Source organism: Molossus molossus, unplaced genomic scaffold, assembly GCF_014108415.1.
Source record: "Molossus molossus isolate mMolMol1 unplaced genomic scaffold, mMolMol1.p scaffold_m16_p_18, whole genome shotgun sequence".
Taxonomy (NCBI): domain Eukaryota; kingdom Metazoa; phylum Chordata; class Mammalia; order Chiroptera; family Molossidae; genus Molossus; species Molossus molossus.
The window spans coordinates 20,186,640-20,203,369 of record NW_023425353.1 but is presented as its reverse complement, the minus strand read 5'-3'; the positions used below and the strand labels follow the sequence as shown (position 1 = coordinate 20,203,369).

Here is a 16,730-nt window from a genome sequence, read left to right as displayed (position 1 = left end):
AATGTTTAGTTGGGTATTTGCCTAAACCTCCTACCCCATTGCTAGAATTCCTGGTGGCCCCTCAGCTGAGGCTGGCATAGCTCCAGGGACTGGGAACTCACTGCCCACCCCATCCCCCGTGCGCTGGCGGGGGCGTGGCACTGGCTGCTGCTGTGCCTCCTTCCTCAGCACAGTCACTCACTCTGCAGCCCCACCTGAGCACCCTCAGCTTCCACCAATAGGAACCAGTTCTATAAATTCCCACCCAGTAAATGACGGTCCCATCCGACAGTAGATTACTGTGCCCTCATCAAAGAGCCTGAGGCCATGCTCTGTGTCCTGATGTGGGATGATCCCAGGATAGGTTGTCAAGTGGAAAATCAACCCTGGGACAGTGTCTACTGAATATTTCAAAAGGAGAGGTGAGGTGCATATTGCAATGTGTTGTGCCCTTACCTAGAGTCACTCTGGGAGGGTCTGGCCATCGAGCTCCGTGGAAGGTAGACTGTACATGCTGTTTGCCCCTTTCTAGTACTTATATGACCATGTGCATAAAATAACTTCTCAAACAACTAACTATATAAAAACAGACATGGTCCCTGCCCAGCTGGGACCAGCTAGGTGACCCTGGGCAACGGACATCAGCTGTCTGAGCCTCATTTTGGGCTCGGGAAGGTAGGGCGGCATGTGTCCAGCATGTAACACACCACACTTGCAAGAAGCCCTGTTTTGGCGCCTCTCTCCCTTCTGCTGCCTTTTCTCTTCCTCCTCCCCGTGTCCCCTGGGAAGAGCTCTCGGCGTACGGGCTGAGAATGGTGCTGGGAGACAGGAGTGGAACCAGCTCCTGACGACCCTTCTCCTGTCCTTTCCCCTCAGGGATCTCAAGCTGGACAATGTGATGCTGGACCGGAATGGCCACATCAAGATTGCTGACTTCGGGATGTGCAAAGAAAACATATTTGGGGAGAAGCAGGCCAGCACCTTCTGCGGTACCCCTGACTATATCGCCCCTGAGGTGAGCTGGCATCCACCCAGCCTCCAGCCTCCAACCCAGTCAGACACCTTGTCTCAACAGGGTGGAGCCAGGAAGGCTTCCCTGAGACAGTGATGTCTGCGCCAAGCCCGGAGGGTGAGGAGGCCTGGCCAGGGCTTGTGCTCTGGGGCCCCGCTCAGCTCCAGCACCTTCTCCTGCCCAGATCCTGCAGGGCCTGAAGTACTCATTCTCTGTGGACTGGTGGTCCTTCGGAGTCCTTCTCTATGAGATGCTCATTGGTCAGTCCCCCTTCCACGGTGATGATGAGGACGAGCTCTTCGAGTCCATCCGTGTGGACACACCACATTATCCCCGCTGGATCACCAAGGAATCCAAGGATATCCTGGAGAAGGTGGGGGGCCCTGGGTTAGGCTGCTGGGGGCAGGAAGCGGTAAACGTGGGGTTGCGGGAATGCCAGGAGCCTCACTGAAGCTCCAGTCCTAATGTGTTGGGGTATTGCTCTCTTGCCACGTTCGAGGGAGCTCCTGTCTGAGTACCCTGCACTGAATCGGCCTGGCATGGTGATTGTGAGCCTAGGTCAGGAGACAGACAGACCTGAGGCTAAATGCTGAGTCTGTCTCCTTATTTGCAAAATGGAGCTAGAACCCGAGTCGTTGGGAAGAAAACATAAATGTATAATGCTCAGGTCTGTGCCAGGCAGATAGCAAACACTCAATAAGCAGCCGCTGCTTTTACTCAAGAGTCCCGCAGCCCCCATCTATGACCTGTTGTCTCTGGGGGACCTGGGAGCACAGTGGGCCAGAGACGATCCCCTCAGTCCCAGCGGCCCTGGGCTGCCCCAGTGGGCTGAGCCAGGCCTGCCTGGGTGCCCTGGGTCTGTTTGGGTGTTTGCTGAGGTTCCAATTTCCTGCAGCCCTTGGGTGCTAACCAGGGCCCCTGCTGGGTTGCAGCTACTTGAAAGGGACCCAACCAAGAGGCTGGGAGTGACTGGGAACATCAAAATCCACCCCTTCTTCAAGACCATCAACTGGACTCTGCTGGAGAAGCGTCAGGTGGAGCCGCCCTTCAAACCCAAAGTGGTATGTGATCCAGCTTCACTAGGGGCCACGACGCTGCCTTCGGGGTGGGCACCTCCTTCTTTGCCCTGCCTCTCTCCCACATCATTACATGCTTTCTCCTCTGCCTTTTCCCTGACCTTCCTGGTACGTTCAGTGTCACCCTCTCTCTCCTCACTCAGTCATTCAACAAACACGGGGAACTGTGGATCCAACCATCCCTTAGCCTACAGTTTTTTAGTGCCCACTGTCTGCGGCGGGCTGTGCTTTGGGAATCAGAGTTAAGGCCTCACTCCCCCTCTCCGCCCATCCAATCCATTTTCCAATACTGGAAGTGCCTGTTGGGCGCAGAGCACGGTGATGAGCTGCTCAGCACAGTGGGAGGCCCAGGCCCAGAGCTGGAGGAGCCCCAGCTCGACAGAGAAAAGAAACTTTAACAGATGATCATTCGTGATACACCACCACAGTGTGCGAGCTGTCACAAGGCCGCATGATCAGTAGTTATCAGGTCGGTCTGTCAGCAGGAGCACGGAATGCATAGAACGGGGTGCATCTGAGAGGAAGTGGGCCATGGGCAGGGCTGGGGGCGGCTGGGAGGTGTTCCAGGTAGAGAAGGGATGGTTCCTGAAGGCTCGGAATTCACAGAGGCACCAAGGAGCCAGCAGGAGAGCAGAGACAGGATGGGGCCAGGATTCCAAGCACCCCAAACACCTCAGAAGGGCCACTCCATGGCCCTTCTCTGATCCCCGTTCCTCCTTTCCACTCCTTTTCTCTCCTTGGCTTCCCCCCCTCCATCAGGACACGAAGTCCCACTGGGCAGCCTGTGTGATGTGCTGGGCCCCACCACCGCTCCTGGAGGTCACAGAGCACTTCTGCTCCGGGCCCTCCGACTGCATGCCTCCTGGGCCAGGCCTGCCTCTCCCAGCCGGCCGGCTCAGGAAAATCAGACAGCCTGCTCCCAGTCTCACTTGTGAGAGAAAGAGGGATAGACTGAGTTCTCTGCACTGAGAAACACCAGGCTAGAGTGCTGACGGTGGGGGCCATGGGGAGTGGCACGGGGGGCTTCTGCGCCAGGAGAGGATGAGCCAGGAAATGGGCCCAAGGCGGCTCTGCTCTGCTTTTCTTTCTTTTTTTTTATCCTCACCCAAGGATATTTTTTCCATTTTTTTGTTCAGGTAGAGTGGGAAGGAGAGCGAGGAAGAGAGAGAGAGAGAAACATCGATGTGAAAGGGACACATCGAGTGGTTGCCACCCGCACGACCCAACCAGGGCCGGGGACAAACTGCAACCGAGGTACATGTCCTTAGCGGGAACCGAACCCGGGCCTCTCTGGACCGCAGGCCGACGCTCTAACCGCTGAGCCAAACCGCCACGACTCTGCTTGTTTTCAAAAGAAGCCAGAAATCTAGGTTTTTACTAAGGACAGCTCTGGCCTGGCCCAGCTCGAGGGATTCTGAGGTGTTTGAGAACCTTCGGAAGGCTGCCCCTGCGTCCCGCTCATCCACCTCTTCCTTGTGCCCACAGAAGTCCTCCGGAGACTACAGCAACTTCGACCAGGAGTTCCTGAATGAGAAGGCGCGGCTGTCCTACAGCGACAAGAACCTCATCGACTCCATGGACCAGACAGCATTCACTGGCTTCTCCTTCGTGAATCCCAAATTCGAGAGGCTCTTGGAAAAGTGAGGTTCCCAAACATGCCCCTCAACCCATCCCAGCCAAGGAGCCTGGATCATTCAGCACGGTCTGCCTACCCAGCCTGACAGAGCAGGCTTGGCCCCCCTGCATCAGCATCTGCCCACCCCCCACGATCAGCAACAGTGTGACTGTCGTGATTTCTGCTGCTGCCCGCCCCACTCACCCCCAGGAAGGGCCTTGGCTCCTGTCTGGCTGGGCTCTTAATGGTACTTCCTCTGTGAACTGAGTGTGAATTTGCTTTTCCTCTGTCCTCAGAGGGAAACTGTAAATCCTGTGTTTCATTACTTGAATGTAGTTATCTATTGAGAAAATGTATTATATATATGCATATATATATACATATATATGTATACACACACACACACACACACATATATATATAACAGGCTGTATATATTGCTCAGTAGAGAAAAAAACATGGGGGACTGGTAATGTGTTGATTTTTTAAAATATATATGACAAGAAAAAAAAAAGGAGCACAAGCTGTTTGAACCACCAGGTTCTTTTATTTGTGTATCTAAATAAACAGCAAACGGTACCAACTTGGCTGTGGGGACATATTTGCCCCAGGAAGCTGGTGGCTGCTCCCGCTTTGGGCAGTTGTGTCCTGGACGCTGAGCTGATAGCCTCAGGCAAAGAACCCTGTGCCTTCATGCAAATATGTTTGTATTTATGGGTTTCCTCTGGCTCTAGGGCCCTGGGTTTTTCTGGGTGGCTTACGGAGTCTCAGATGACTACGGGGTGACGGGAGGAGGTGGTTCCAGCTGCAGACAGTGTCTCAGGAGAGTTGAGGAGCCAGTCTGGAGAAGCAGAGAGGTGAAGACCTGGCTGGAAGGCATGAGTGAAGGCCTAGAGGCTGGGCCAGACTGGAAAGGTCAGAGAAGAGAAAGTTAGTACAGCTCAGGCTTCAGGCAGATCTGGATTCAAACTGCAGAGTGCAAAAGACATGGGCATGTCACTTAACAATTTCAAGCCTCAGTTTCCTCATCTGTAAAATGGGGATGAGGCAAGGTGATGCTGGGTGGAACTGCCATCTCACTGCTATTTATCCTGTCCTTGCCACAGAGGAGTCTGTGTCTGAGTTCTAGAATCTACCTCGCAGGAGCCCTTTCTTACCTGGAGAAAGGGAGGGGAGCAGGGTAGGGAAAAAAAGGTGAGAAAATGCTAAGTGGCTGGGTCCAGTTTGAGAGCCACCTTCCAGTGCCCCCTGAGTCATGTAGATCTCCCTCCCACCACCTTAATGTCTCCCTCTCCTGCTTCCTATTTCTTCCTCTCCACTCCTCTCCCTTCTGCTCCCTCTCCCTGTCTCTGGGGCACAGGCCTTGAATCAGGGCACCCCCTCCAGTCCCTCTGGTCCAGCCCTCAGCCCTTTGTCCTTAGAGGTGGATGAGCACCCCCTCCCCCCAGCACCTGATTGGCTGGTCTCAGCAGCGAAGCAGCTGACTTGCAGCAAGTTCACTTTTCTGGGCTGAAGTACAAGTTTCCACAGCTGGAGAGAAGCAGAATGAGGTGGGGGCTGATGCTGGCCAGGGGAGGGGCTGGTGGGGATGAGGGAACTGAACTCTCCCCAGAGACCAAATGTCCCCCTCCCCTCTCGACCCACCATCCTCCCTGGAAACAATTGTTGAATCCCTGCTTGGTATAGAGCGGTGCAAACCTCAGGGGGGATAGACCGCATGGCATGGGCTATGCTGAGGGATGCTGGGCTGTGGGAGCTCAGAGGAGGTACCTGGAAAACCCTGTCCCCTTCCTGCACTGCACCACACACAGGCCCCAACCCTCCCTCACCCCACCCCCAACACACACACACACACACACACACACACACACACACACACACACACACGGGCTGTCCAGAGTATGGGGAGTGTTTGAATTCAGAGCCTCTCAAGACTCTCCTGGCAGCTCCAAGGCAGGGCTTTACACCCAGAGCCCGAGTTTCCTCCCGTGGAGAATGGGGGAACAAGTAATTTCATCAGCCAAAGATAGTGGCGGGTGGTGGGAAGAACATGGTGCTTGGAATCAGGAGCCTGGGGTTGGAGTTCCATTCTGTCACTCACTCTGCGGAACCTCCATCAGTTTCTTCATCGGACCTCAGTTTACTCATCTTTAAAACAGGATCATGAATCCCTGTTTCCTTACGGAGCACCCTGCTCTGGGGAGCCCCTTAAGTTATCCTACGATGCCTGGAAAAGCCCAGAAAAGGACAGAGGCTGGGCCTGAGGGGCCCACTTCAAGCAGCCTGGGATGGAGAAGCAGCTGTCAGAGACCCAGACACTGCCAGGGAGGCTGTAACTCCTGGCCTGTTCCCAGAGTTGGACAGGCGCCAAGCCCGACCAGCTGCCTCAGGAAATGCTTCTCATGGCTTGGCTCGGAACCACACTTTCACTGGGGTCTGAGGGTCCGGGGAAGGCAGGTTTGCCCCACCCCACCTGCCAGGTAGGTGCATGACAGAGCAGTGAGCTTGGCCCCACCGCAGGGTTGCTGGGAGCAACACACTCCATCTGAAATGTGTGCCAGGCCTGTGTGCTGGGCAGAGTAACGCAGACATGTCCACTGTGCCAGGTTCTAACCAGCAGGCCTCGGAACCCAATGCCCAGGTTGCCCAGATCTAATAAAATGGTCATCTCTATAGGAGACCCAGGCATCAGTATTTTTAAAGCTCCCCAGAGGGTCCAACCTGCACCCAGAGATCTGGGAATCTGCATTTTGCCCAGTCATCCAGGTAAAGCCAACAAAATTCTGCTAAGCAGGCCACAGCCTGGAAGGCGAAATCACCACCCGGGCCCCGTGTTCGGCACGATTCGACCGCGGAGGCTCCCTGCGCCAGTCAAGATTGCTGAGGGAGAGAGAAGCCACCGCCTGGGCCGGGCTACAGCGCCCTCTGGTGGTCGGCGGGCGCAGACCCGGGAGGACTCGCTTTGCACAGGTACAGCGCTGGGTTCTTAACCTATCGCCTGTCATTAGTCCCTGGGGAAATGTTCCTGCAAGAATGGCTGGAGGACCATTTTGGAGACACTCAGAGACACAAAGGTTACACATCCAGACAGATCCCCTAACATTTAAGAGGCTCTCTGGGCTAGCCCATATCTCAACTCCATTCTCTGGCATTCACCCAACATTACAGTCACATTTCCTCAATCTATTCTTTCTTAAAGTGGGAATAACTGATATAAGCTGGGAGGTCCCTGTTTTCTGCTGGGAATAGTAGGAAATACTGGGGTGTGCAGCATTTGCCAGCGTGGGAGGAGCTCATGGGCTTCAGGAGTCCCACTGATGCCCTTGGATCATTCCAGCAGGCTGGGAGTTTGTACCTCTGCAGCCCACCATGCACCTGCCTCCTCCTCCTCCTCGGCCCCCTCCTGTATCCTGACGGTACCCAGCAGATGACCTTAGACTGTCCCGTGTGAGACTATGAGGCTGCAGGGCTGGGTTTTGTTCCTCTGAGTCCTGACCACCCTCCCAAGCACCACATCTCCTTGGGGCTGGGGAGGGGGGAGGTACACACAGTTGAAAACATGGAACCTGGTAACAAAGGGGAAGAGGGCAAAGAAAGGTCCCCTAACGTGTGAGCCAGGCCTGAGTCCGTGTGGACAGGTTAGGCCCCCCATGAGTTCGGGGCCCTGGGGCCACTCCCTGCTCTTTCACAGGATTGAGTTCAGCTCTCACTAGCTATAGCCTCAGCGAGTTAAGTCTTTGGAAATTTAATATCAGCCCCCAAATCAGGCTTCTTCAGTGGCCTTGGAATACCCCCAGCCTCTCTTTTCCTGCTGTGAAGTACGTATGTACTCTGAAGGCCCTCATAGTTGCTGCTCAGCAGGTGTTTTTCTTCCGAGAGGGGAGTTAAGCTTTCTATTGATTTCACCTGTGGTGATAGACACGCACTGTGGGTGGGGGCAGTGTTGGGCTCTCTTCCCAAATTCGTGCATTCCTTCTTGGCACAAGTGCCTGCTCTGTGCCAGCAGCTCAATGGGCATCACTTGGAGCTGTCACTCAACAGAATGATCTAGCACTCACTGTGTGCAGCTCAAGAGCTCATGACAATGGCACTCTGGGTCCAGCACTGTGCTTGATGCTTTCTCTGCGTTGACAGCAATTAATCCTCACAACAACCCTGAGGAAATGACTTTGGTTTCCCCATTTGACAAATCAGCAAACAGAGGCCCTGAGAAATTAAGGAATCTGTTCAGTAGCTCTGGGTTGGGGAGATGAGCACAGTCTCCTGGACCTGCTCAGGAGCTATCAGGGAGAACACAGTCTCTTATCCTGGCCCTCAGAGGCAGCAGGAAGAAGGAAGGTGAGCCTGGTGGCAGGCAGGGACAGTGGAGGGTAGCCAGGATGGGGAGAAGGCAGGCTGACTTGGAGCTAGAAGGACCCTTGGAGATCATGGATCTTCAGTGGGAAACTCCATGGATCCATAGTGGAAAACTGAGGCTAGAGATGGGAAGGGGCTAGGCCAGGGTAGCACAGGAAGACGCTCACAGGGAGCAGCCAGGTGTGTTCCCAACCTTCTTTCTCCTACAGGGCAGAAGCCTGGCTCCTCCTTTCTGCCCACTGCAGACTCATACTGAGCCTGGCACACTGTGGGCGGTTGCTAAGTGGTGATGCATGAGCACAGGTGAGTGAGTGAACTGGAAATGTCCACTGAGCCCTTTCTACACTCCCAGCTCAGTCCCACCCCTCACTCTGCTCCCCTCCCCCTGCTCTGGTATGGGGAGGGGGCAAGGGCAAGGGTCAGGAGAGGTGGCTGCCAGTCTTGGGGCATTAACAGCAGCAGGTAACCAAAGCCCAGGGACCTCAGGAGTCAATGCCCACCAGCTGGTGGGTGGTGGAGACTCACTGACCCAGCTGAGGGTTGGGACCTTGTTCAAGAGCAAGGCAGCAGCGACTGGCCACAGTCCATTAGAAACCTGCCATCAGTAGTATTGGCAAGGCTTCTCTGAGCCACTTCCTGGGTTTTAAATCATGAGTTCAGAAACAATTAAGCCATGAGACGCACTTTGTATCAATAACAAGTTAAAAATAACACACATCACAAAATACTTGCATTGAATTAAAAATAGATCTTGTTAGCCGAATTATTCTTGAATGTCCTGTTTGGAAACAAGGTATGGTTAAAAAAAAGACAGTCTTTAAACCCTGGCTCAGGTTTGCTATAGCTGGATATCAAATGCCCCTGTTTATACTGGACTCATACCCAGCCTACTATGTGCCAGGAGGTGACAGTGCTCATGGCCAAACCTAGGATGCAGGCTTGGAGACGGATCTGAGTCTGCAGCTGCCCGCTCCACCCCCAGCTGCTACTTGGCCTCTCTAGCCTCTGTTTCCTCATCTGTAGCTTGTGCATAATAGTACCAGCTTTGTAGGGTTGTTAGGAGGCCGATGCACGAAAAACAGTTGGTGTGGTCCTGCACAGAGTAAGTACTCAAGAAATCTTTTTTTTTTTTTTTTTTTTACTCAGATAGAGCGGGAAGGAGAGAGAGGAAGAGAGAGAAACATCGATGTGAAAGGGACACATCGAGTGGCCGCCACCCACACGACCCAACCAGGGCCGGGGACAAACTGCAGCCAAGGTACATGCCCTTAGAGGGAACTGAACCCGGGTCTCTGTGGACCGCAGGCTGACGCTCTAACCACCAGCCAGGGCAGTACTCAAGAAATCTAAGACTATTGTTCTTATCCTTAACTCCGTGAACATTTTCTATGTCTTCATGTGTGTTTGCCTTCACAACGCTTAGCGATGCTGTAGGCTGGGCCAGACTGGTAGCGTTCAGGAGTCCTGTAGAAAGGGGACGCAACAGGAGACTAGGCCAGGAACCTGAGGTGGATTTCTGTAGCAAAATACAGGTTCATCCACTTTCACTTGCTTCGACACAGATAAAATCTAAACCCATGTGAAGGGGAATAGCCCATGCGGTGATGAAACTGTGCAGAGCAGTGGCTGAGCTCAGGGCTGCAAACTTCTGTGAAGTGCACGGACCAGCAGGGGTGAGAGCACCAGGCCAGGACACTGGCTTCTTCCGGGGGACAGGAGGGGGGGGCGGTGAGGAAAAGGCCTGGGGTTCCATCTGGAATGTTTTGCCCCTTTGAAAAAATCTGAAGAATGTAAAAGAAACCATTAGAGGTTCATAGAGCTCAGTGGAGGGCCTGCGGATGCTTATTTTCATCTCTGTGCTTTATGTTCAAAACCTTTCGTAATTGTTAAAAAGTGTTATTTCAAGAACAGGTAGGCGTTCTGTCTCTTGACCTGACTGCTGGGTGCCCGGCTTCCCTTTTAAGTGGTCTGTTGTTACACTGTCCATTTGTCCTATGTGCTTTTCTTTATGGAGGTGACATTTCAGTTTTTAAAAGTTAAAAATAATGAGTAGGCGAGAGGCTGGAGTCAGGGAAGCAGTCCCAAATAGGAATAGGTAGGAGCCAAGGTCCGGCAGCCCGCAGAGCCCCAAGTGTGCGGGGGGCCATGGGATTCTGAGCCCAAGGATGGTGGTGCCCTGAGGGGCAGCCCTGCGTGAAAGCCCTGGCCTGCGTGGGTCAGGCTCTCTGCTCCAGACTCTCTGCTGCCCGCCTGTCGCAGGCCTGCATGACCCCGGTAGAAAGTGCGCCCTCCTCTAGGAGAGATGCCAGCAGGAGGTAAGAGGAATGGGCTTAATCAAGGTTTGCACCAGTGCGGGTAAGAGAGGGCTGTGCAGCCTGCAGGTGGGGTTCATTGTGAGCCTGGCATTGCTTGTTGGAAGTGGCAGAGGTGGCTGCGCTAGTGGGGGAACTCATGGCAGCAGCAGAGTGACAGTGACGATCGGGCTGGAAGGGAGAGCGGAGTGGCCCTGGGCCGAGGTGCAGAGGAAGCTTCCTTCGTGGGCTGTGGGCTCCGTAGGCTTTTCAGGGCTTTCAGAGATTGGGGGAGGCACAGTGCGGTCAAGGGCGAAGGGAAAGTTGCGTTTCTCCAGGGGAAGTCAGAAGCTTCAAGAAGTTGTTCCTAAACCTACCTGGTGTTCTTTGTGCATCAGCAATGGGAAGTCACTCTGTGTGGTGTTGTGTGGGCACAGGGAAGGAGGGGACACCTGCTATCAGGGCAGAGACTGAGTGATTTATCTGACAAGTAATCTTATTAAAAAACTCCTAGACATAAAGAAAAGCGTAGAGACTGATGCTGCCCAGACTAAGAAATAAAACATCAGCGATAAAATTGTCACCCTTTGTACCCCTCTCCAACACACAACCCTAATTTCCCTTGCGTTTTTCTGGAGAGAACCAGCCCCTGCTTTAGTGTGTGGAGTACTTCTCTGCACCGCAGGCCAGGGGCATCTCTAAACATATTTAAAGCATTGTTTTGCATGTGTTTAAGCTTCATATAAATAGTGATCTGTGCTCAGAGGATCCTTCTGCCACCAGATTTCCTCTGGCATGCTTCTGAACTTGGCTTTTGCAAAGCCCTGTAGCTCGAGTGCATTAGATTTCATTTTGACCTATTCAAAGTGTACAATTCAGTAGTTTTCAGTATATTCATAGAGTTGTACGATTGCCACAATTTTAGAACTGTTTCATCATCCAAAAAAGAAACCCTTTAGCCATCACCCCTCCCCCAATTCTCCCTTAGCTTCAGCCCTAGGCAACCACTACTCTGCTTTCTGACTGTATAGATTTGCCTGTTCAGGACATTTCACATAAATAGAATCATACAATATGTAGTCTTTTGTGACTGGGTCCTTTTCATGGTTGTATGATATTCCATCACATAAACTTACCACAATTTATTTACCCAAATGGATGATGTAGAATCTTGCTTTCAGTAGAGATGGAGTAAAAGGACTATATTTACCTTCCTGCCTAAAAAACAAAAACAAAAAACAAAAACGAAAAAAATTTAAAAAAAGATAAAATCAATCAAACAACAGTTCTCAAGATGCTGGACATCAGGCAACAAAGGGAGGTACAGTACTCTTTGAGAGATGGGAAATAAAGGAGATGAGCCCTGTGATTGCCCCAGCTTTATAGGCTGGAGACAGTCACCACACTGGGGCACAGGGAGGTAGATGAGCCAGTGGGCTCCCTAAGTTGAGAAGACAGCGGTGTGAATTCCGGGAAGCCAAGGTTGGAGCCGGGAGAGCAGTGAGGGCCCTGCCTGAGTACTCAGGGAGCACGCCTTAGAGCATGCGTGTGAGGAGACTCCAGTCGGAGGGAAGAACCATCGAGTGGATGAGAGGGAACAGCCTTCCACTCACACAGGGGTGGGAGCAGAGACTGTTCCCAGCAGCCCAACTGAAAAACCTCATGATTCAGGGTGATTGTATAGAGTACCCAGAGGGTACTGCATCCTAGAACAAAGCCCAAGATTATTTATGGAAATACAAAAAAATCCAGTGCCCAATCAGGTAAAATTCACAATGCCTGGTATCCGATCAAAAATTGCCACGCATGAAAAGAAACTGGAGAAGTATCAATCAATTAAAACTGACCCAGAACCAATACAAATATTAAAATTAGCAGACAAGGACATTAAAACAGTTATTATAACTGTATCCCATATGTTCAAAAAGTTAAGTAGAGAATGACTAGGTGGAGCAGGGGATTTTTAGCACAGTGAAACTATTCTGTATCATTGTATCATGCAGTGTGTGTGTAATGATGGATACCTGTCATTATCCATTTGTCCAAACTCAGAGAATATGCAACACTAAGAGTCAACTTGAATATAAACTATGGACTCTGGGTGATAATGAATATCAATGTAGGTTCATCAACTGTACCACTCTGGTGAGGGAATGTTGACAATGAGGGACATTATGCATATATGGGGCAGGGGGTATATAGGAACTCTACCTTCCACTCAATTTGCTGTGAACCTAAAACTGCTCTAAAAAATAGAGCCTTTTTTTTTTTTTTTTTTTAAATTAAAGAAAGAGAGATTGGAAGGTGGAGAGAGAGGAAGAGAGAGAGAAACATCTATTGGCTGCTGCCTGCATACCCCCTACTAGGGATTGAGCCCACAATTTGGGCATGTGCCCTGATGGGGAATTGAACAGGTGACCTCTCTGTGCATGGGACACACCAGCCAGGGCTAGAGCCTTTTTTTTTTTTTCTTTAAGTTAAGCAGAGATATGGAGATATAAAGAAAGAAAAGACCCTAATCACACTTCTAGAGATGAAAAATATGCTAGATGGGATTAACAGCAGATTAGACACTGCAGATAAAAAGATTAGTAAACTAGAAGACATAGCAATAGATAGTATCCAAAATGAAACCCAAAATGAACAGAGCACCAGAGTTGTGGTACAATTTTTAGCATCCTAATACTTATGTAAGTGGAATCTCTGAAGGCAGAGGGGATGATGGTACAGAAAAAAAAAAAAATGCTGGCAGAAATAGCTGGCTGGTGTGGCTCAGTGGACTGAGCATCATCCCATGGACTGAGAGGTCCTGGTCCAATTTTTGGTCAGGGACATGCCTGCCTTGTGGGCTTGATCCCCAGTGGGGGGTGTGCTGGAGGCAGGCCAGTCAATATTTCTACCTCTTTTTCCCTTTTCTTTTCTTTTCTTTTCTTTTCTTTTCTTTTCTTTTCTTTTCTTTTGCATTTATCTTCAGATAGAGCGGGAAGGAGGAAGGGAGGGGGAGAGAGAGAGAGAGAGAGAGAAACATCAATGTGAGAGAGACACTTAGAGTGGTTGCCACCCACACGACCCCAAATGGGGCCAGGGACAAACTGCAACCGATGTATGTGCCCTTAGCGGGAACCAAACCCGGGACTCTCTGGTCCATGGGCTGACGCTCTAACTGCTGAGCCAAACCAGCCAGGGCTCTCTCTTTCCCTTTCTAAAAGAATCAACAAAGACATATTTTTAAAAATTTGTTTAAAGCTACCTAGCAAAATAATGGCAGACAAATTTCTAGTTTCAATGAAAACTAAAATCTATAGTATAGATCCAAGAAGCTCAATGAATCCCAAGCACAATAGACACAAGGCAAACTACACCAAAGCACATCATTAAAACAAACAAACAAAATGGTGATACAGAGAAAAATCTTAAAAGAACCAAGAAAAACATGTTACAGACAGAGGAACAAAAATAACGATGATAACAATTTTGCTTTTGAAACAATACAAGTGACACGGTTGGGGGCAAATCTTAAAAATACTGAAAGAAGAGCACACACAGAGTCAATCCAGAGTTCTGCGGCCAGCCCCGGTGTGTTTTTCAGATGTCTAAATCCAAGATCATTCATCTCCAGCATCTATAGAAACTGTTAAAGGAAGTCCTTCAGGCAGAAGAAAACTTATACCAGATGTAAATACAGAACTACCCCAAAGAACAAAAAACACCAGAAACAGTAACTACATGGGTGAACTGTTATCTGGAATTGCAGAGGCAGGCAAACAGCTTCCAGAGGTCATGTGATTTGACATTGCTTTATAAAAGTAAATGTCATGAGTGCAGTAGGGGTGCCACAAGGCAGGAAAACTGTTTCTGTGTAGATAATGAAATGCAGGAAACCTTCAGCAATGCATCTGTGCTAGGAACTTGCTCAACCACCAAAATGTTTTCTCAGGTCGATGAACTCGGGTGCTGTTCTTGTCTCAATTACCCACTTTGTTGGACAGCCGTAGATGTGGCATCTGCTGCGTACAGAACACTGCACCTGGCTATGTGGAGAAAGTAAAGATGAACCAGAAAATCACCCAGGTCTTAAGAACTTCACAATCTAGAATGAATAGCCATGACAGAAGGTAATGGATACAATTGCCTTATGAAAGGAAGAAACACACAGGAGGGAGTTTTTTCTCAACCAGAGATCTAAGGAGGCCATTTCTTTGGTAATCCTCCAAAGCATGAGACTTTAGAAATGTTTAGTAAAGAAAGGCTGAATCTTGCCCTGGCTGGTTTGGCTCAGCGGTTAGAGTGTCAGCCCGCAGACCAGAGTCCCGGGTTCGGTATCTGCTAAGGGCACGTACCTAGGTTGCAGTTTGTCCCTAGCCCCCACTGGGGTCGTGTGGGTGATAGCCACTCGATGTGTCTCTCTCACATCGATGTTTCTCTCTCTCCCTCCTGCTCTATCTGAAGATAGATGCAAAAATGTCCTCGGGTGAGGATTAAATAATAATATAATAATAATAATAATGAAAGAAAGAAAGAAAGAAAGAAAGAAAGAAAGAAAGAAAGAAAGAAAGAGAAAGAAAGAAAGAAAGAGAAAGAAAGAAAGGCAGAAAGGCTGAATCTCATTTGTAATTTTTGGCAACTTCTAATTAAAATACTAAAATTATGGTTATAATAGTAAACATTTTGCTTCCTCCCTCCTTTCTGTTACCCTACTGTGTTTGAAACTGGAGAGGGAGGGAGAGGGAACATGGAACACAGACAACGGGATGTGCAGGGCAGAGCAGAGGGAGATCATTTTCGCCATAAAATGTCCAGATGAACTATCTCCAGATGTGGCCGATGAGCGGTGAGCGGCTTCGGAAGTTTTGACTGCACAGTGGACTTGCGTGCAGATTTCTCAGATGAGAACAGAAAGCCAATGCTTTTGGTTTGTGAGGCTTAGGAACCTGTGGGAAGTCTGATTACTTTTATACTTCAGGTATTCCAGGAGCTTATTTTCTTTCTGTTTTCTCTTGGTTTAACAAACCCCTTTGTGAGAATTTTAGCCTGTCTTGTCTTGGCTGAAAAAAGCCACAGAAAGGTTGTGTGTGGGCTTGAGATACGTGGAGCTCTCTCACACTGTCCTCAGCCAGGCTGGGGAAATCCTGGCCTGGAGGACATGGATTAGGGCTGGCTGGTCCTTGGAGTCCTCGGCCTGCGGATCAGAGAGTCCCAGGTTCAGTTCCCGCTAGGGGCACATACCAAAATATGTATATATATATTGGTTGGAGAAGGAAAAAGAGAAGTTCCTCTTCCTGCAAAAGTAAAAATGAAAGTCTTTCCAGGCAGAGCTGGGGCCTAAAGGATGAAGTAAGCATGCATCCCTCCCCCTACGTGTGCCTCTGGTCAAACTCCATGTGCACTGCTGCCCACGTAGGCCGTGCTCTCCCCCTGGAAGCCCCGCCCCCGCCCCTGCCCCTTACCGCAGTGAAAGCCCCCTCTAACCGTCTAACCGAAGGCTTGGCCTGGGTGCCATCCCCTCCCAGTCTTCTGATCCCCTCCCCCGCCGCCACCACTAGCTCTCTCTTCCATCTCCTTGGTCCCCATTTTCTTGCTATTGCCAAACTGACTTGTGTTTTCCTCTGTCGTAGGCATTCAAGCGCCAGCCCAGACTGGGGAGGGATAGGAGGCAGAAGAGGAAGTGGGAGAGACTGTGGAGGAACTGAGAGAAGTGGGCCCCACGCTTTTAGAGCAAGAAGGAGGGGGTTTGAGGTGAGGCTGGAGGGGGCAGGAGGAGGTCATTCAGGGTTGGCCTTAATCCAGGAAGGGGGTGGGGAGTATTTGAACAGGGAAGTGTTGTGTCAGGTTCTGGAGTGTTCCCTTGGGCTGCCGTGCAGAGAATGAACTGGGGTGGGGGTGGGGAGTGGAGGTCAAGAAGCAGCTGGAGGCCATTAACTGTTGCTCTGAGCAGGGACAGATGATGGGGGTCTGGACCAGGATGAGGGCAGAAGGTGGCACATCTGGGATCGTTTAGGAAGTAAAATCTACGGGACCTGGAGTTATTGAGAGAGCCCTGTGTAACTATGAGGACGCTTCCTTTGTCCCAGTGTGCGTCTTGCAGCCCCCAGGTCTCTGGTCCATGAGTCCACCTGTCCCCAGCCCTACAGGTAGGGGTGCAGACTCCTCCTCCACATGGCCACTGCCTACTGCACAGTGATGCACTTGGGCCTCTGGATGACAGAGAGACTGGCTAATTGTTGAGGCCCGTGTCCCTGAAAGCAGCTGCAATACAATTTTTGGTGGGGTCTAAACTTACACTGTATACACTTATAAGTGAATTACATCTCAATGAAACTGTTGTAAAAACGACAACTGTTAAACAGCATCCCGAGCTGCTGTAGGTCGAATCCCGTGCTTCCTGAGCCCCGTGCTGAACG

The 16,730-nt window shown here is 50.7% G+C and overlaps 1 protein-coding gene across 3 annotated transcripts in view; it reads left to right on the top strand.

Moving 5' to 3' along the window:
• Positions 1-4,251, top strand: part of PRKCD (protein kinase C delta) — a 29,663-nt gene extending 25,412 nt beyond the window's left edge. For all 3 annotated transcript variants that reach the window (XM_036266731.1, XM_036266730.1, XM_036266729.1), the window contains exons 15-18: positions 856-994; positions 1,176-1,364; positions 1,924-2,052; positions 3,553-4,251. In XM_036266731.1, the coding sequence (XP_036122624.1) occupies positions 856-994; positions 1,176-1,364; positions 1,924-2,052; positions 3,553-3,711 (616 nt within the window). In that variant the 3' untranslated portion in view covers positions 3,712-4,251. The remainder of the gene's footprint in view (positions 1-855; positions 995-1,175; positions 1,365-1,923; positions 2,053-3,552) is intronic.
• Positions 4,252-16,730: the final 12,479 nt, after the last annotated feature.